The following is a 21,805-nucleotide window of genomic DNA, read 5'->3' on the forward strand; positions in this document are numbered from 1 at the left end:
CTTTGGGGATTTTGGATTTATTATTCTCCACAGTCCCCAGCAAATCCAACCTATTCTCATACTTAATCTTTTTTCTGTCAATTTTTCCTGCCATATTATTTGATTGTAACAACTGGATTTTTTAAAAAGGACCTAATCCTACTGATGGGAGATAAAAACAGTTCCAGGCTCCTTCACACACTTCTTTCCAACATTTTGTTGGATGGGAAACAATAAAACGATAGAGAAAGTATGTAGAACTTGGCTTCTAGAATTCTTTCCAACCCATCAATAGTAGCTCATATCTATATCAAATGATTGGGAGGAGCGGGGCTTAGAATAGAATATTTGTCACCCATTCTGAGCACTTGCTATGCTTTTCCCATAGATACGCGCTGGGGAATTTTTTCTTGATGTTTTTCTCCACAATTCTGGCCAATTGTAGCTCATTTTTTGCTTGATCTTTTTTGTTTGTTGCCTCCTCCCCCAAAGATCAAATTTGGTGCTACTCAGCTTATCCTGCTGACAGAAAGAATTCAGATTCTGTTTACATAATTTCTTTCCAACTTTGTATTGCATTGGAAAGAATAAAAAGGTTTCCTATATGTGTGTGTGTTTATGTGCACGCACACTCCAATTGCACTTCTGTGTTTGTTTTCATATAATAATTTAACCTTTTAATTTAACTTCTAAGAAAAAAACTGAAATTCACTGTTTTCAAGACATTTTTTAAATTTCTTTTTTTCTTTTTTTGCTTAAGAAGTTACTGCTGATTATCCAAAGAAACCTATTAAAACCACCAGACATAATTATCCAATAATAGCTGAATACACAATAAGACAGTGTTTACAATTGTCACCTGAGAGTAAAATGGGATCATGGCCAATATAAACCAATAATAGTTCTCTTGCGGACCAAAAAAAAAAAAATCCTGGTCAACAGTTTACAACAGCTTGCCTTTTATAAATTCTTCATCCCTTTCTATTTTTTTTCCTTAATGTCCTCAATGATGGAATTTCCACTGCTTCTCTAGGGGAAGTTATTTCTCTCTGAGATTCTTCATTGCCAATAACATTCCCTAATAACATAATAGTCAAGCTGTTCCTTGTAACATTCTCTGAAGCACTCCAAATCATTCCTACTCATTGTCTAGAAGCATGTGTTGTACTTTATGCTGATCTTTTAGTATCCAAAAGCAGATTTCAGAACTCTATTGATTGCAATTTTGCTATTATCTTCATTTATACTAACTTCTCTTTTCAATAATAAGAGAAGAGATAGCAAAGAAGGAAAGGTAGAAGTAAGCAATATTGACTAAACATTTAAATTTCTGCAAAATTCCAAACAGTGAAGATACTTGACATTAGGGAAAATGCAAAATACATTGGACAGTCGTTTACTTATGATTACAATTGGGATCAGAACTTCGGTTGCTAAGTGAGTCAGTTGTTAAGTAAGTCATGACATGGTCGTTAAGCGAATTCCAAGTCCCTCATTGATTTTGCTTGTCAGAAGCTGGCTAGGAAGGTTGCAAATGATGATCACATGACCCCAGGACACTGAAATCATCAACTTGGTCGCCAAGCAACCATGTTTTGATCACATGACCACAGGGATACTGCAATAACCGTAAGCGCAAGGACTGATTGTAAGTCACTTTTTTTAGTGCCTTTGTAAACTCAATCACTAAATGAATGGTCATAAATTGAGGATTACCTATACTTATTTGTATTACCATTTACACATATGAAATCACTTTTAAATTCATTACCACCCATCCATTTATGTCACCTAACGGAATAATTTTTCCCTGGATCGCATTCCTTTAGAATGTTGCACAATTTTCCCCAAACTCATCTCTTCTTCCGTTATCACCATCCTGCTATCTCCAGTAAGACCAGAAGGATAAAAAATGGAAGTTACTTTTATTTTAGATTATGTGGGCTGAGGTTAAATGCCCAGATTAACTTCCAATTGTTTTAGGAGATTTTAATAAAGCAAACTTAAGGAAAGAGCTACCAAAATATTTTCAGCATGTCAGTTGTCTTACTAGAGACAGGAATACTTTAGACCATTGCTACACAACATTAAAATATGCTTATCGATCTTTAACATGAGCAGCTATGGGTCACTCTGATCATTGTATGATTCACCTTGTACCTGCTTATAGACAAAGACTTAAAACCATGAAGCCAAAGTTGCTCTGTTGGGGGTCAATTTCAAATTTTATTGGAAGGTAGGATGTTAAAATTGAGTATGGGAAATATATTGCTTAACGCATTGTAAGCTGCCCTGAGTCTCCGGAAAAGGGCGACATATAAATCGAACCAATAAATAAATAAATAAATAAATAAATAAATAAATAAATAAATAAATAAATAAATAAATAAATAAATAAATAAATAAATATATATTACCCCTTGGAAGCCTCCCATACTTATTTCTATTTTTTTTTTAAAAAAAAAAAGAGAGACAAGAAACAGGCTAAAAATGCAGCAATGATCTTTCTTGCACTGTTGTCACATTACTAACAGCTTTCTCCATCCTCCAGAAATTTTGGAGTCAGAATCTTGTCCCACAGTGCTTCCACAACTGTGCCCTAACCCCATTTTATAAGATTAACACTATTGGACAAAAGAAGCTGTGCCTGCCAAGGTTCTTCTGTGGTACAATGATCAGAGAATATAGTTTTACACTTGATTTAAAAAATTATCCTTAACTTCTCAATGTATCCCACAGAGCTTGGCAAATGATGGATCCTAGCTAGAGTAAGACCGCCAAAGTTGCTACATTGCAATAACATCTGTCAGTTTTCCTGCCCTTAACTTACTATATTTCCCTGAAAGGAAAACATAGAATGTGGATTGTTGCTAGGTATGAAAACTTGTTGAAAGAAGTAAAAATGTACTATGCAAGAGCATAAGAGCATACTTCTGCCCACTTTGTTATATGAAGAGAGAGTTATTATGTGTGTCAGGAGAAATATAAAAGTGAGTTGAGTGCAGTCAGGATGGAGTACTTAAAACAAAAAATAGGGCAAAGAATGAACAGGGCAAAACGAATGGACATATTGACAGAAATATACACATACTCATACAGAGAAAGGCTGCATAAATCTTGCTCAGCAGCACTATATACTATATTTACTCTGTAGTGAGTCTCACTGTTTACCATTTGCATGCTTGGCAGCCAGCTTCCAAAAAGCAGATTCAATGGAGATGCCAGCAGTAAAATTGCAAACAATGGTCATGTGACATGTCATCTAATGGCTCAGTGTCGTTTAGTGACAGATTAGCCAGGCCCCGTTTTGGTCATTAAGTAAGAACTACAGGTATGTACATATTATTCCATGTATGTGGCTATCCAATTCAAAATGACGTTGGAATTCAATTCAAATTTGGAACTAGATGAAAACCTCAAAAAAAAACAAAAAACCTGCGAACCAAGTATAATTAAGTCCATAAAAGTCCTTAAAATATTTCTCAGGGCTAATTTACTGCCTTGGTCCACTGTCTATGAGAAAAGCTAGGTAAGACTAGGTATTGCTTAAAGCATTGTAAGCCGCCCTGAGTCTCCGGAGAAGGGCGGCATATAAATCAAATTAAAAAAATAAAATAAAAAAAAATAAAAAAAGACAGGCTAGCTAGATGCCTTTCAAGGGAGTCAAGGGTATCAAGATTTGTGGGGGTGTGCCCACTGCTACAGGACAGGGGCCCCAACACAGAAGGCATGCAATAGCCACAAGGTCCCTGCCTTATGTCCTGAAGGGCTTAAAATATGACAACCAACACCCTGAATTGCAAATGGAAGCCTGCTGGAAACAATTGCAGCTTGTGGAGTAGCTGTATAACATGGCTATACCAAAGCACAATTATAACTACCTGTGCTACCACATTCTGGACTTGTTGCAGCTCCCAAGTGGTCAACTACCCCATGTAGAAAGCATTGAAGCAATCCAAATGGGACGAGACAACTGGTCACAGTTGCCTCGAAATTGCATACCAGTTCTTCCTGGGCAAATGCCAGAATTAAAGATAGAAGATCTATGGTACTGGGAGATCCCCAAAGCCACAATCACTCAGTGTTACTAGGGTTCAGTCTGTTCCTTACCACCCAGACCCTGACGGCCTCTGGAAACTGAGAAAGAACTTTGGCAGCATCACTTGGTCAGCCACAAGTGTGTTCAATGTTATCTCAGGACTATATAGGTACCCACATCCAGTGGTGGTATTTAGCTGGTTTTATCCGGTTCCGGAGAACCGGTAGCAGTGGCTGTGAGAGGCTCCGCCCACCCACCCAGACGTCATCATGTCCCGTTTTTGATGCTCTGCCGCATGCATTTGCGAACCAGTAGCAAAGGTAAGTGAATACTACCCCTGCTCGCATCGTATATGTACTTACTTGGTAGACATAGTGTTAAGGATATCCCAAATGTGCCTTGCCAAAAGGCAACTAGACTTTCTTTTTTTCTTTTTTCCTTGAAACATTTCAGTTCTTATCCAAGAAACTTCTTCAGTTCCAAGAAGAGGCTTCTTGGGTAAGAAGTGAAACATTTTCGAGAAAGAAAAAAAAAACCAAGGAAGTCCAGTTGCCTTTTGGAAAAGCATCTTTGGGACAACCATGACCTAGATGATTTGAGAATCTCCATAGACATAATACTAAGGAGAAACAATGACTCAGTTCAGATATTAAACCAATGGCACAGAGTAAGTCACTTCTGCATACTATGTCAGCACTGTCAAGAGAGCAAGTATAATTAATATAGTCAGACAGCCATCAGCACTGATTTTGCTACCTAATCAGCACCTGGAGCGGGGTTTCAACTACGCAGAAGATATGCATGCACTATTTCTATAGTAGTGTTATGAAATGAGTGATAAACTGCCAGTTGAAACAACAGTTTAGAGTGGCAGAAGAACAATATGGAGATGACAAATTTGGTGTTTAAATTTTAGGGGCACGGTAGGAGCTTAGATCATTATTGTCCCCTCTGCTTCTGGATTTTGGCTCATCTACAAAATCCATTGCTTACAGCCAAGCTCTGCAGTATCCATCAGAGCCACATAGAGTTTCAATTTGACCCTTCCTACAGAATTGCTTCCTGTATATAAAACCAAAAATAGAAATAAATTCCATTTGATTCACATCCCTCCAGGCCTTCTGTAATGACTCTGTTATCAGTTCCAGAGTGAATAAAATAGAGCTGCAGCTGTCAAAAGCAGTATTTTTATTTTAAAAAGTGAATCTTAATTTATTTTAGGACAACATGGGATCCTCTAAGTAGAAGTCACAACCAAGCTTATCTCGAGCCATCTGATTTTAGTTCTGAGTGGCATTTTTTCTTCCTTGTGAAAATTAATCTTTCTTTTTAAAAAGCTTACAAACAAAAATCCTGTCTTGTGCAAGGAAAGTAGAAATCCTGAAAAGTGCTTTGAAGATTTTATTACAATACTAATTTTTTAAAAAATGGTACATATTACTGTAGATTTAGAAGATTTAATGGTTTTAAAAAGAAGAATAATGAAATGAGTAATGGATAAAGACAAATTTCAATTAGCAAGTCTGAAACCTATTTTTAAGCTATTTTAGGTTCTGTGAGTTAATCTGAAAAAAGTAAAAAGAAAAATATTCATGAAGAAGATTCATGAAGGGGAAGCCAGTTTGGTGTGATAGTTAAGGTGCTGGTTTAGAAACCAAAAGGCTATGAGTTAAACCCTTCCTTGGGCATGAAGACTCAGCTGGGTAACTTTGGACTAGTCATTCTCTCTCAACCCAATCCACTTCACAGGATTGTTGTAGGGAAAATAGGAAAAAAGAGTTCATTGCTGTTGAGTTGTATATGAAAAAAGGCAAGATTAAAAAATCATTCCTAATTCAAGCAACCTGAATGGGATAGAAAGAGACAGACAGACAATTTTCTTGTATTATTTTCAATTAGTAATATTTTGATGATATATAAATCTATTTACATTAAAACAATGACAAATGTAAAAAGCAGGTGATCTCCTGAAACCTGGACTTTTCCTTTTAAGAAACAATGTGAATGTGCAATTTTTAATATGTTGTCTAAATGATGTCTCTCAGTTGAGTATTCTAAATACTTGGCTGCTGATGTAGTCTTTATCATTGGCTGCTATCTGTTTGTTTAATGCGTGCAAGGATGTTTATAACTATAAATGATTTCAATTATTACCCAGTAACACCATCATATAAATGTTTTAAAATTAAAATTCTGCCCTCTGATTTAAAAAGTGAGAAAAACAAGTGACAATCAAATGTCAGCATACCATTTTAATTTTAATTATTACATTAAACTGAATTGTTATAGGTTGAAATATTAAGACTAAATGCCTATACATACCTCCCGAATCATCTAACATTATCGTGTTTCCCGAAAATATGACATGTCCTGAAAATAAGGCAGAGGGCATAAATATACACCCTCTCCCAAAAATAAGCCCTAGTGAAGGGGTGGGCGTGGCCAACACAGGAGGCAGCCCTTCCCTTCCCCAGTCACCTTAGGGCTTCTCAGCCCCTTAAAATCAGATCAGCTGAGCCGTTTCGGCAGCCATTCACAAAACAGCTGATTTGTGGGAGCTGCTCAGGCCGCCTCCTCCAGCAAGCACAGCTGCTTTTGCAGCCAATTGTGGCTGCAAAAGAAGTCAGAGGCCAAGTGATGCACCCCACATGCCTCACACCCTCCTTACCTAAAGGTGACAGCCACAGCAGGCAATTCTGTCCACAGAACAGCTGCCTCATGGGTGCTGCTCAGGCTGGCACCTCCAGCAAGCGCGGCCGCTTTTGCCATCGATTGCGGCCACTTCTGCAGCAGGAGGCCAAGCAATGCGCCCCTGGGAAAGGGCGGCCGCCGGAGCTTTGGACCGCGTCGTGCCTTTGCGGCCTCTGACCCGATGCCGATCTCAACTGGCTCCTTGGTTTTCTGAGGAGCTGAGAGAGATGAAGCGTCGGAAAAGACGCCTAGAGAGCATTTGGAGGACTAGTCAATCCGATTCCAACCGGACACAGGTGAGGTCTTATATCAAGACCTACCTAGTGGCGATAAAAGCGGCAAAGTCTAACCACTTTTCCGCTCTTATCGCATCTGCAGAGAACCGCCCAGCCGCCTTGTTTAGGGTGACCCACTCCCTTCTTCGGGGGGGAGTGCGGGAAGATCCCTTGCAGGGTCGTGCTGAGGATTTTGTGCAATTCCTGCATGATAAAGTCGCTCGGATTCGGGATGGCTTGGACTCCGACTGGATGAGTCCACGGGAGGAGACGAGGGCAGGTCTTGAGAATGTTATCTGGGAGGAGTTTGATCCTGTGACTCCCGAGGATGTGGACAGGGTCCTGGGTAAGATTAGTGCCGCCACGTGTTTATTGGACCTGTGTCCCTCCTGGTTGGTGCTGGCCTCCCGGGAGGTTACACGAGGCTGGCTCCAGGGGATTATAGGTGCTTCTTTGAGTGAGGGTGCCTTTCCTGCCGCCTTGAAAGAGGCGGTAGTGAGGCCCCTCCTCAAGAAGCCTTCCCTGGACCCGGCTGAATTAGCCAACTATCGTCCAGTCTCCAACCTTCGTTTTGTGGCGAAGGTTGTTGAGAGCGTGGTGGCACGACAACTTCCCCGGCACCTGGATGAAGCTATCTATCTGGACCTGTACCAGTCGGGCTTCAGGCGGGGGTACAGCACAGAAACGGCATTGGTCGTGTTGGTGGATGATCTCTGGAGGGCTCGGGACAGGGGTTGCTCCTCTGTCCTAGTCCTATTAGACCTCTCAGCAGCTTTTGATACCATCGACCATGGTATCATGCTGCACCGGTTGAGGGGGTTAGGAATAGGGGGCACCGTTTTGCGGTGGTTCTCCTCCTTCCTCTCCGACCGCTCGCAGTTTGTGTTGGCAGGAGGACAGAGGTCGACCTCGAGGCATCTCGCATGGGGAGTGCCGCAAGGGTCGGTCCTCTCGCCTCTCCTGTTCAACATTTATGTGAAGCCGCTGGGTGAGATCATCCGTGGTTTTGGGGTGAAGTGTCATCTGTACGCTGACGATACGCAGCTGTACATCTCCACTCCAGACCACCCCAACGATGCCCTTGATGTGATGTCCCGCTGCCTGGAGGCCGTGCGGGCCTGGATGGGGAGGAACAGGCTCAGACTCAACCCCTCCAAGACCGAGTGGCTGTGGCTTCCGGCGCCCCGATATAGTCAGCAGGTGCCATCACTGACTATTGGGGGTGAATCTTTGCCCCCCACAGAGAGGGCTCGCAATCTGGGTGTCCTCCTGGACACACGGCTGTCTTTAGAAGAGCACATGACGGCCGTGGCCAGGGGGGGCTTTTATCAGGTTCGCCTGATTCGCCAGTTGCAGCCCTTTCTGGATCGGGACGCCTTGCGCACGGTCACTCATGCCCTTGTCACCTCCCGGTTGGACTACTGTAATGCTCTCTACATGGGGCTCCCCTTGAAGAGCATTCGGAGGCTCCAACTGGTCCAGAATGCGGCCGCGCGGGTGGTTATGGGTGCAACTCGTTGCGCCCACGTGACACCCCTCCTGCGTGAGCTGCACTGGCTCCCAGTGGTCTTCCGGGTGCGATTCAAGGTGTTGGTTACTACCTTTAAAGCGCTCCATGGCATAGGACCCGGGTACCTTCGAGACCGACTTCTGCCACCAATAGCCTCCCACCGACCAGTCCGCTCCCACAGAGAGGGTCTCCTCAGGGTGCCATCGGCCAAGTTATGTCGGCTGGCGACACCCAGGGGGAGGGCCTTCTCTGTGGGAGCCCCAGCCCTGTGGAATGAACTGCCCCCGGAAATACGTAAGATCTCCGACTTCCGGGTGTTTCGCTGCGCTCTGAAGACCCTGTTGTTCCGCCAGGCCGGGCTATTGACATAACGTTTTAAATTGGGGTATTTTAAATTTCTGGGATTTTAATTGGAGCCTAATTATTTAATGATTTTAAATTTTAATTGTTGTTTTTGTTTCTGTGTTTTTAAATAGGCTGTACACCGCCCTGAGTCCTTCGGGAGAAGGGCGGTATAGAAATAGAAATAATAAATAAATAAATAAATGTGCCTCGCACCAGTCTTCTGAAAGACACTGTAGCAGCAGCTATCCACATAGGTCAGGACGAAATAAGGGTTAAAAAATTGTGGATAGCTGCTGCTACAGTATACTTCAGAAGGCCGGTGCGAGGTGCGAGTCTCCTGCTGCAGAACTGGCTGTACCCGTGGAGCACTTTTGGGAGAGAAAGCAAAGGGGAAGCAACTGCTTAAAAAACAGTGAGACATGCGACGGAGCTGCAAGGCAGGTAAGATGTGTGTCTCGCATCTCCCTGGAACCGGCAAGGGGGGGGAGAAGAGATGGCAAGAGGAGCGAGCCCCGTCTCGCTCCATGCATCTTGCTTCTCCTCCACCCCACAAGCCACCCCTCTCAATAAAGAGCCAGGTACAGTGGAAAAGGCTTTGGGCATCTGGGGATGCCAGGGGTCGCCCGGCGGAGAGGCAGGAGTGGGGTGGGAGTTTGTTGGCGAGGGGGATGGATGGTTGGATGGGAGGCAGGCGAGTGCCAAGAACGCTGGGGAGATTCCCACTTTTGGTTGCCCCAGTGAACAGCTGACGAGCAGCTGTGTTGCACTGCCACAGCAGCACAACACAGCAGCAGCCATGAGGTGGTCATGCTTGCTGCCTCCTGCACCCCCAAAATAATAAAAAAACCCTGATAATAAGGCCAAGCCCTTATTTTGGGATTCACAAAAATATAAGAGAGGTCTTATTTTCGGGGAAACATGGTAGGACTTAGTTCTTCGATGACTTGGATAATCTTGCTCAGGTTTACACTGCATAGCAGTTTCTGAACCATTAAGGAATGGATATCTGGGGTGGGATTAGTGTGGTACTAATAAGAATAAGCATTTGGAAGAACATGGAATTTAAGAAAAAAACATACTTTTTCCTTAGTTAATTGTAACACAGAAAACCTTATGTTACATGCTACCAACAAAATATCATTACAGGTAGTCCTTGGCTTACAACCATAATTGAATATGGAATTACGGTCATAAGTCATGCAGTCATTAAGCAAGTCATCATGAGGCTGCCCCGATTTTATGACTTTTTTGTGGCAACCGTTAAACAAGTCACCATGGTCATTAAGCAAACATTGTGGTTGTTAAGTGAACACATTGTCTACAAATTGTAAATAAATGATTTCTGACAAAAAAATAATAAAAAATCATGATGATCATGTGATCCTGTATTTACAGGATGGGTTGCTGGTTGCTGAATGTCCAAAATGTGATCACATGAAGACAGAACTTCGAATCCAGGTTGCTTGGGGGTCTGTAGTAACTTCAAGTGGTTGTTAAGACACAATTGTAAGTTGAGGACTACCTGTTTTTTTTTTTTTATAAAGCAAGCCATCTTATTATGGGTGTCCATGGAGGGAAGGTGGTGAAATAGTTGAAACAGCAGCTACAACCACACAATAAAAGAGATGAGGCTTTGATTGTATGGCAACTGTTGCCATCTCAACCATTTCAGTATGATTACTGATGCCAGTACTAATAGATCTAGCAAGTTTTTTTTAATTTTACTCTTTTTTTCTGTGTGGAGATTTTGCAGCAGCAGAGGGTTCTTATTTATTTTATTTTCATAATCCCAAAAAATAATACCCATTATAATGTGGTCAAAAAAGACAAAGTCAAAAAAATATATTAAGCTAAAAGAGTAAATTGGGCTACATGGCCTTATGTTTATACAGATATATTTCCCTAGCTGTTTCAATTAGTAATTCTTTACAGGATGAATCAATATAGCTTAAATCAATAGCTAGCAATCTGATTTACACATGACTAATTTTAAATCAGAACTAATGTGTGCAATTATACTATTTAAAATATACTATAGATGTGAAGGATTTCAGGAATTTTTACTCAGTTGAGATAAAATTTGCTCCAGTTTTTCAGCTGTTCATATTCTCCCCTCTCACATACAATCTTTTGGATTATGACAATAAAATAAATAAAACCCCTCTGCTGCTGCAAAATCTCCACACAGAAAATAGAGTAAAATTTAAAAACTTGCTAGATTTAGTACTGTGTGTATGTTGTGTGGGTGGGTGGGTAGGTGTCTGAAAAGAGAATGAACTATATTTTTAATGAATGATAGAAAATGGATAGTAACAAGCCACAAATTGATATAGGACAGATATTCCATACTATGCAGTGAAAATGTATGACTTCATTAACACTTTGTAAGTCTTGAAATCGGCACTACAGAAAGTAGCATCTTTATTTAAAATTGCAAATATATATACTATACAATATTCTTGTTCTCTACAATGCATTTTTTTCTTTTACTTTTCTTATTTTTGGAATATATCAGTGGCTACCTGATTCAATATTCTTTCCCTTAAATTATACTGAAGAATCCATTTAATTCAAAACTTCATTCCCAGAAAGCCTGGCTTGACAGAATAGGGGACTTGGCTGCAGTGGCCAAATTAGATGCAGTGATCAAATTAGATCGAGACAGATCTCTAACTGAAGATTCTGCAGGCGGCCCTTAACAGCCTAACCCTAACCCAGAGCCTCTTCAAAGTTGATCCATTTTTTAATATACTAGAAAATAAAAGTCTGATACAAAAGGGGATAATCTTATTCCATGTAACAAATTAATTTAATCAAACATAAATGAAATGAAATGAAATCTAAACATAATCAAATTTAGTTTTCTCCTTGGCCTCATGTATTTGTTCCCCCCTGGCCCATTTCGGTTAGCATGCCTGACAGGCTACTGAAAAGCCAATTACAGTTCTTAGCCATATAAGGACAAAAAAGAAAAGACAGGTTGAATAACTAAAATCTTTTCACTGAACATTGTAAATAATAATTTAATATGTCCAAATGATAAATGTTACTTTTCATTGTTTTGAATGAAGTTGCGAAGTTGACAGTATGATAACACAAGAAGCTGTAAAGCATGACATATTGTATACTTGTCTGTGTTATATCAAGAACGGCACCTAAATTCTAGATCTTACATGCATATACACAATGAAGTTGTGGAGCCTGGCAGGGAAATGGCAAAATTCTATGAAATAATTCTCCCCAGCATATCTCCTGGAAGTTTCTTCAGGATTTCAAAGATGAGTTAAACTTTTTGCAAATAATTTTATTTAGTTTCAAAAGATATATAATATAAATATTATAACTCAAATGGGAAAATACCATAATCCTGTTGTGTGTGGTTGATCACTATTTCTGCCATATAATATAAAGGTAATCAGTAATTTTCTTCTTCAACAGCTATACTCTTAAAAACAGTTAAAACGTTACAGCTGCAATTTTGATGCAGTAATAGTGGCCTATAACATAAACTAGCCCACAGTATATGCCTTTAGAGCATTATTTAAAAGCAGTACACAAATAACTGTATATCATTATTGCTACCTCCATCATTCAGGAGTGATATGGATATAGTGCTTTGGATCCAGGGTAGCTTTTCTATAAGCAGAAGGGCTCCATCAAACCACAGAGGGACTGAAAATACAAGGAAAGTTTTTATTTAAAAGGGAAGGTCAGGATTATTGTTAAATATTCTTTCTTCCATCTTTGACGTCCCTCCAATGCTATTTTGAAAGATTCTCTTGCTTATGGAAGCAGACAGTGGATAGGAATTGATGAAATCTGTTTTCCACCTTTATTAATGGTCCTATCCTTCCATGAGATTAGATTTCCTTCTTCCATTTGGAGCAGTATTAGCATTTAAGATTCAAACATATTACTCTTTCTCATGTCAAATTCTTGATGAGCAATTTCAGAAGTGTACAAAGCTGATTTATTGGAATCTTGAAACTTCTCACATTCAGGTGAAAAATTTAAAAATGAAAGAAGAAAACAAGTTACCACGATTACTGAACCCTGGTGCATAATTTTAAGTTTTATTATGTGTGTTCCTTAACCACTAAAAAGAAGCATATGTCCATATTTGGAATTGGCAAAACAGCAGATATTAGAAAACTGGTCCATTCAAAAACTTTAGTGTGTGGAAGATTTTAAGTAATGTGAATATTAATATTAATATTTAAGCATAGGGTTCCTGAGGATAGCTAGACTTTTAAATATAACATCATTAATTAGCAAGCACGTGGCATAGTTTCAACTCTGTGTTAATGGTTAAGCTTCAAGAGAAATTTCATCAAATAGAACCAGCTGAAGGTTATTGTTTTGTGATTGACAGGTAAAGCAAGGTATATATTTTTGTCTTTGGGCTTTGTAACCAATCATGATTTTAGACATTTGTAGCTCCTTGCTGCTTGATAGGTACACTCTGTTTCCTTACCCACAGAATGTTACTGAATGTATCAGAAAATAAATTACATATTTTTCTCCAACATAAACAATGACTTTAAGTTTACCCTGAACTTGTTTGATATGCTGTGAGAAAAAAATAAACAGAAAACATATCATAATGGATGGGAATCATCCATAGACAGAATGAGGCAACCTTTTTATATAATTGGATTCCGGTGAAATGAATGTAAGAGACTGAGAGAAACCATATTCATAAGAGCTGGGCCCCCTACATTCTATAGATGTAAGTCTAAGAATTTTAGACTTAAAGCTCACCCAGCATGCAGTCCTTTTTATAAGAATTCTATTCACTGACCTATCTGAGAAATCATTTGTTGTTCAGATGCTTATCATGTACAATTGGTTTCTTATTACAAGAAAAATCATAACAACAATCAATAAGATTACTGCTATATTGTATAAAAACAACTATGTTAAAATGTGGAGTCAGTTAAAATTGGATTTGCAGATGGGAAAAAACTACTGATGGGAAAAATTTTTGTTGTTAAAATGACTATCTTACCCAGAATACTATTTCTCTTTTAGACTATAGACAAGAGCAACTAAGATAATCAAAGGCCTGGAGACAAAACCATATGAAGAAAGGCTGCAGATTTTGGGTCTGGCTAGTCTAGAGAAAAGAAGAATTAGGGGTGACATGATAGCAGTATTTCAGTATTTGAGGGGCTGCCACAAAGAAGAGGGGGTCAAATTTTTCTCCAAAGCACCAGAGGGCAGGACAAGAAATAATGGTTGGAAACCGATCAAAGAGAGAAACAACCTGGAATTAAGGAGGAACTTCCTAACAGTGAACAGCTTGCCCTCAGAAATTGTGGGCGCTCCATCACTGGAGGTTTTTAAGAAGAGACTGGACAGTCACTTATCTGAGATTGTATAGGTTCTCCTGCTTGAGCAGGGAGCTGGATTAGAAGACCTCCAAGGTCCTGTGCTGTGCTGTGCTGTGTTAATTTTGATTAAAGGACTCTCCTTTAAACTATGGCAGAAGGATAGATTTAAATTTATCTGACAAAACAAAAAATCAAGAATTAAATATAAACTTCTACAAAATGTGAAAGTGGAGGTCTTGGTTTGCCTGATCTTAGACTGTATGTTGTTTGGTATGGTTAAAAGACCGGATGACTCTGAGAATCGAAGGCTGTTAAATCTTGAAGGTTTTGATCTGACATTTGTGTGGCTTGCTTATTTATGATATAATAAGATAAAGTTTAACACAGATTTTAAGAATCATTTTATTAGGCAGTTGATGGTTGTATCTGGGTGAAGTATAAAAGAAGAACTTCCACTAAGATATCATGTGAATATCACCACATGAAGTACTACTATACAGGAAAGAGATGTTAATTGAATCCAAATGGATTACATATCATGACCTATTGTTATTGGAAGAAGAAGAACCTAAAGTAAAAACTAGGGAACAACTAGTAAGTGATGGCTTTAATTGTGATAGGTTTAATTATCATAGAATATTTGAAAGGTTTAAACTTGATTAAAAAGTTTTGTTTTTGCAGTTGACAAATCTGAATTTGAATGGAATTTAAACTCAGGAATAACCACTTGATTTCTAAAGTTTATAAAATACTACTTAGGATGAACTTGGAAGATGAATATGTTAAGGATTGTATGATAAAATGGGTAAAAAGCCTAGGTTATAATATAACGTTAGATCAATAGGAAAATACGTGGATTAAGGTTTAAAGTTTACTTTGAATTACAGTTTGAAAGAAAAGTTTTAATAAGATAATATATATATTAATGGTATTTGACTCCAGACAGATTGGCAAGAATGTATAATGGAATTTCCAATAAATGTTGAAAATGTAATCAAACTCCAGTGGTGGTCTTGTAAACATGCTAAATCAAGCGCAAATATTAATGAAAGCTTTCTTTTATGTATTATTGATATACAGACAAAAAAATAATTTGGAACTTCATTTTTCTATATGATGATAGCTGTAAGAACTGTATATGCCAAATATTGGAAAGAAAAAGGAATACCAACAGTGCAAAAATCTCTTAAAATGCCTCATTATTTTGGATATAATTTTCTTTCCTATTTTCCCATTCAGCTACTACAAGTACAGTGATACTTTTAATGAATGTAATCTACATTCTTTTATAGCCAGCAGTAAATCTTTCATAAAGTTATGGAAAGTATTACTATTAGTCTCATTTCCTCTGTATCTTTTTCTTTTCAAAAAGACTGGCGGACATTTTTTCATTTACATCTAATAAAAGGTCATTCATCTTTAATAAAAAATGAAGCAGAGATTCACTAAGTCAGCTGACAAGTCCCAAGATCAAAGGTTGGTGCTTACAAAGGTGCTCTGCCTTTCTAACACTCCTCAGTGATGATACACGGACTGCATTTTATATGCACTCTGTTTAATCAGCAGAAACATCTATTTTAATTTGTTTATAATGTAAATTTTACATCCTGGTATTGTTGGTTTTCCTTTGTATTTTATAGAATACAAAGGATTGTTTCTCTTTTTATTTCTTTCCACACAATTCAAGGTTAAGAATACAGGAAGGGTAATGTTTTAAAATATTACATAATTTCCTATTGCAACTGCCCTTATACATATTTCACTGACACATTATGCATTCAGAAAGAAAATCAAAGGCTTAGTTTATTGCTGTGTGGTGTGTGTATGTATTTATGTGTGTGTGTGTGTGTGTGTGTGTGTGTGTGTGTGTGTGTGTATGTGTGTTTTTATGAATGTATATACATACACATACACATACAGATACACATACACATACATATATATATACATGGGAAAGGGAGAGAGAGAGGTCCTATCCACTCACGGCTTAATATGGCTCAGTTGCATAGAATTATACAAAACGTCCTTGGATTCAGCACATATGTTTCATATGTTAAGACTAGGTGTTGCGATTGTGAGCTGCACGTGTTAGGCTTCAAGCAAGCAGAATCAATTTAAATAGTCCAGCCATTTTGTTTAAGTGAGTTTTGGGATGAGGATATATAAAACTATATAAAACTATATATCCTTCCCTCTGCTCAAAGAAATGGCTATAGGACTTCAGCCCTTTTTATTCTAACAACATTATCTGTTATCAGACATACTGTAAGATAGTTTGGGCTGGCCCACAGTTATCCAGTAAGTTTCATGATCAAATGGAGACTTGATTTTGGCTGTCATTGCCTGAGCAAATACTTAAACTACACATTAGCATTTTTTTCTTTAGGAAGTATCAGCTGAAAAAAAGATGTGTGTATTTGTGTGTATGGATTCCATACATACATGGGAAAAAAAGTGAGAGAAGAAAAGTTTCCTAGCAGCCAGGAAATGCTTATCAGCAATGCTTCCTTTTTAACTGCTTTCATATTTGTAAACTGTCAAACTGCCTCGCCTAATTGGACCTTCCCCCACATGGTAACATTCACTTCAAAGTGCAAACTATAAATGTTTCATAATGTCACAAAGGCTAATGACTCTCTGAACTTGCAACCTATCTGTATTTATTAGTCATAGTCTTTTGTTTTTATTTTGTAAATCCTAAACTAGTTCTGAATATAAGGCCTTCTTGACTATGAGATGAGTTCAGGATATGTCTGTGCTTACAAAAGGAAACTACAATTTTCCGTACTGCTTTTTATTATTCTCAGTTAATAATGACTGGAATTTCTGAAAGGGTGATGAGGTCATGGAGTAGTTTCAATGCAAGACACGCTTTCGATTATATTCACATTCAGAATTCACTCTTTAATAACACTCACTCTTTCACATACATACTATTTCATGACACACATAAAATCTTCAGGAAAGTCCAACAGCATTTTGAGTTATATTTTAAAGTAATGTCACTCTACAAGCGTCTTCAGCTTTTGATACAGCATTAATTATGAAATGCTCTAAATAGAATATTTTATCAGATAGACAAGCAAACAAACACTTATAAACCCCCAAAGGTTAAGCACTACTTACACAATCTCATCATTCTGAAATTCAAGCTCTCCACAGGTGTCCTCGAAGTCCTCTCCGCCTCCCTTGGCTGTGCCTTCAATTGTTTTGTATGGCACAATAACATTTCCTCGAGCTCCAGATGTCCGTAGCACTTTCACTTCCATGGTCCCCACACTCTCACTTATATGAGTGACTGGTTCCTCAAAAGTAAATATGCCAGCATGATCATCATCAAAGATTGTAACCGTGGCTGTAGCAGGTGAACCCAGGCATGCCACAGTTGCAACATGGTTGCCCTCTAGAACACCTTCTTCAGATCGTTCTGACACTTTCACATTATTGAGGTGAACAAGGAAATTCTCATCTTCCTCAAATATGTCATCATCAATTATACCAACTCTTATTTCTTTTTGTGTCTCACCTGGCTTGAATACCACTGTCCCTTCAGTGAACTCGTAATCAGACCCTGCATTGGCTGTACCATCTTCTGTTCTGAAATCAACCAAGACTGTTTTGGTCAAATCACCACCTCTACGGGCAATTGTTAGAGCTACTGTGCCACAATTCTCAAGGCACTGGTAGGTGCTCTGCTCAAAATAGATCTTACTGACAGGGTCATTGTCTGCCACTTCACAGTTGACTTCATGCATGCTGACTGCTTTTCGTGCTTGGTCAGCTGCATGTCGCTTCAATATGTTGCCAGCTCCAGTCATTAACCGAGTAGCCTGAATGCGATAAAAGGCGCGACTCTTTTGTTGCTGACTCAGAACTTGATAATTAGCTAGTTCTATTAGCTGTTCAATCTCTTTGTCTGGATGCTTCTGTTTCAATTCCTTCAGGATTCTAGCCATTTCTCTCCTTGCTTCTTCATCATCTTGATCCTTCTCATCCACCTCTAGGACCAGAGTGCCATCCAAGAAACTTTCAACATGGGAATTAACTATCTTTCCATCCATTTCAATATCAGCCTTAGATTGCGGCCCTTCACCCTCATGTTCAATTATCATGCCTCTCTGCTTTCCAGCTCTGTACTTCTTGTAGACATACTTGTAGAATAAAAGCCTTCGATCAGCAACCCATGCAAACACGACACAGATAGGAAAAAAGAAGAAAGTGAGTAAACTTTCCCAGACTTCTACTACTCCAGGTGATATAACTGACAAAATTAAATACAGCCAAGTATAGGCAAAAATGCTCCAAGCTGCAGTGACAAAAAACACACGAAGATGCTTAATCTTCCTGATTTCTCCATCAGGAACAACATAAACACAAATGGCTATAATGACAAACATATTAAAGGCAGCACTTCCTACAATAGTGCTTGGTCCAAGGTCTCCTGCCTTGAAGCCATGGCCACACACTTCAATGACAGATAGGAGGATCTCAGGTGCAGAAGAGCCCAAAGCCATCAATGTTAAGTTCGATACAGTTTCATTCCAAACTCTTACTGTTGTCTTGCTGGTCTCACCGTTGGGTTTCTTGATTGTTATCTCTCTCTCTTGGGAAGTAATAACTTCTATGGATGACATGAAACGATCTGCTATAATAGACACTCCTAGAAACATGTAGACCATGGCCACAAAGTATACAGTAGCTCTTGCTATTTTATCACCAAATGAAGGATCTTGAGGTTCCCAAATTGGCAAAATTACACCTTTCTTACAGAAATAGGTACCAGAACATTCTTCTGAATGATTGGTTTCTTCAGGTTGATGTTCTGTATGTACTTTGTCCACATGGCATAGCAAAAATGCAACAATTAAAAGGAGAAGACCACCAGGCAAGGCAGTTGAATTCCTTAATCCCATCATGATTGTTCTGTCAGACCAATTTTCAAAGGTTTTCTAACCTGCAAAATACAAAAATGTGAAATATATTACCAACATTCAACTGAAGAAAGCTAGAGCTTTTTTCTTTCTATAAGGTTCACCGTTTTACATAATCTTTTACCTTCTAGGAAAAAAAATCCTGAATTTACAAAACTGAAGTCCATAAAGTAATTTTCAATTGCTGAATTATATTTTTAAATCTATAGATCTACTCTCAAATAATAGTTTTCTATTCAACTTGTATTCAGATTAAAGTCATTGAAACAATGGTATAGGTTAATGGTATAGGCATAATGGTGAAGACACAACTATATCATTGCTGAAATTGTATTTTCTGTTTTATAAATAAATAAAATACAATGCCATATTCAGTAACGTGTATCATACAGAATAGTTACGTATAGTGTTTCTAAGATGTGTGGATTTCAACGCCCAGCGTGGCTGGCTGGGGAATTTTGGGAGTTGAAGTCCATACATTTTAAAGTTGCTAAGGTTGAGAAACACTAGTCCAGCTAGATGTGACAAAGCTTGAACTGTTTTCCATACTGTCTAGATATGTATGGAAATCCCCAGAGCAAGCCCAAACTTTCTTTCTACAATCATTCTCAGAATTATTTATTTCTATTCTGTGCATTATATCTTTTATCTACTAACTGATCCATAACAAGTATTTCTCTTTTATATCATGACCATTAGTGTTTGCTTAGGAATATTTAGGAAAAAATAATTATTTTTTTTTGAAAAGTCTAAGTAAACAGTATTTTATTTTTAATAATATTTTCCCAGATTTCATCAATCTGACACTTGAAATCATTCTTACGTAAAACTTACAAATGCATAAACTTCCATGGTTAAAGCATTAACATTGGAAACAGGATCAAACCACTAGACATACTTGGGGTTCAAATCAGCAGCCCAGTCCCATAGTCCTTTTATTGAAACAATATGCCTTCTTACAATTCAGACATGAAAGGGAATAAACTGATTTATTTATTTAGGATATTTATAACCTGTCTTGAGCTTTCTCAGGAAAAGTAGCAAAGAAATACAAAAGCTAAAAATAGAAGGTAAAAAATCCTAGATAAAAATAAAATTCCATGGAAATGTAAAGACACATCTCAAGGCAAAAATTAAAACATATTTTAAGAGTTCTGATTTCAGAGACCTCACTGAAGCTTTCAAGTAAGCTTCTTGGGGAATAGCAGGGGATCGCATCAATTCCCAGCATTGTTGAGCCAAGGACTCACTAGGACTCACTTTTTTAAAAAAATAAAATAAAATAAAAAAGTAAAGTAAAGTAAAGTAAAGTAAAGTAAAGTAAAGTAAAGTAAAGTAAAGTAAAGTAAAGTAAAGTAAAGTAAAGTAAAGTAAAAGTAAAAGTAAAAGTAAAAGTAAAAGTAAAAGTAAAAGTAAAAGTAAAAGTAAAAGTAAAAGTAAAAGAAAACAAGACTCTGGAGACATTGTCACATCCTCCTATTACAAATACCTCTAGTCCCTACTCTAGGTAGTGCTCTTTACCAGATCCAACTCTGAAAGAAGCACTTGTCAAGGCAGGTATTCAATCGCCTTTCTATTGCAATGTATTTGTACTTCCACTTGTTAACTTGTTATAGATTGCTCACAACAAAGAGAGACAGACTCTCATTAATAAAACTGGAAGCAGAAGTAAACACACCTCCCTGGCTGCAGCATCCACAGATTCTTTTGTTGGAATGTCCAAAGCACTTTCACACTATTGATGCTTGTTTTTATCTAATTTGTAAATACTATTTTGTATTTTTAAATGGTTTATACAATATTTTATATATTTTATAAAATGTTTACAAACATTTATAAAGGTTTGCTTTTTATAGTAGGCTTTAATTAACTTTACACTGCATAGGCCTTTTTGATGCATAGCATAAAATTAGAATAAATAAATAAACAAGTATGACGTTACATGTTTCTTATATACTATAATTAATCTACTGAGGTAGTTATAAACAACGATCATGTCAGTAAGGTCTATTTTGAGCATCAATAATGATAATGAATACAGCATGAAATCACAGTGATAAAATAGCAATTAGAACACTAACATTCTAATCCATTAAAATGGCTTTTAAAATACCCGAAAATAAAAATAAAAAAGGCCTTTGTCTAATATTTCAAAAAGAGTAATACAACACTAGTGTTCGCAGACAAGGCACCACAATCAAAAGATTTTCTCTCTGCTTGAAATGAAGCTAATGGGTATCCTAATTTATAAACATGGGAGAAAATATTGCTTCACATAATGTTATTATTTATTATAATTTATTTTATTGATTAGACCTCTGTGCCTCCCATCTTGTCTAGAAGTAACTAAGATTAATTTTGTGTAAGACATTTAAATAAACTGTTGGTTCCTGGAGAAAAATGGTAGAGAAATCTAACTATTACTACTGCTGCTGCTGTTAGTACTACTACTGCTAATTATAATTATAGTGGAATTTTTGAATTACTGTAGACTGAGAAGTTCAGATGGCAAGTGCAATGGAGATTAGTATTGAATAATTTTAGCCAGCAGTTTAACTGCCAGGCTTTGAAGAAGCTGATTCAGGATCATTTCCTAAAACAGTCCCACATATAATACATTACAATAGTCGATATGGAAATTTAAAAATGTGAACAATTGTTATAAAACTCTATTTAGTTAGAGGCACACTTGGTATATCAGC

The 21,805-nt window shown here is 37.9% G+C and overlaps 1 protein-coding gene across 2 annotated transcripts in view; it reads right to left on the bottom strand.

The window, feature by feature from the left end:
• The window catches only part of SLC8A1 (solute carrier family 8 member A1), a 257,765-nt gene that overhangs the window by 183,203 nt on the left and 52,757 nt on the right, over window positions 1–21,805 (bottom strand). For both annotated transcript variants that reach the window (XM_070932297.1, XM_070932298.1), the window contains exon 2: window positions 17,299–19,126. In XM_070932297.1, the coding sequence (XP_070788398.1) occupies window positions 17,299–19,088 (1,790 nt within the window). In that variant the 5' untranslated portion in view covers window positions 19,089–19,126. The remainder of the gene's footprint in view (window positions 1–17,298; window positions 19,127–21,805) is intronic.

Source organism: Pituophis catenifer, unplaced genomic scaffold (assembly GCF_029215685.1).
Source record: "Pituophis catenifer annectens isolate HBS135680 unplaced genomic scaffold, rPitCat1.0.hap2 SCAF_1, whole genome shotgun sequence".
NCBI classification, from domain to species: Eukaryota; Metazoa; Chordata; class Lepidosauria; order Squamata; family Colubridae; genus Pituophis; species Pituophis catenifer.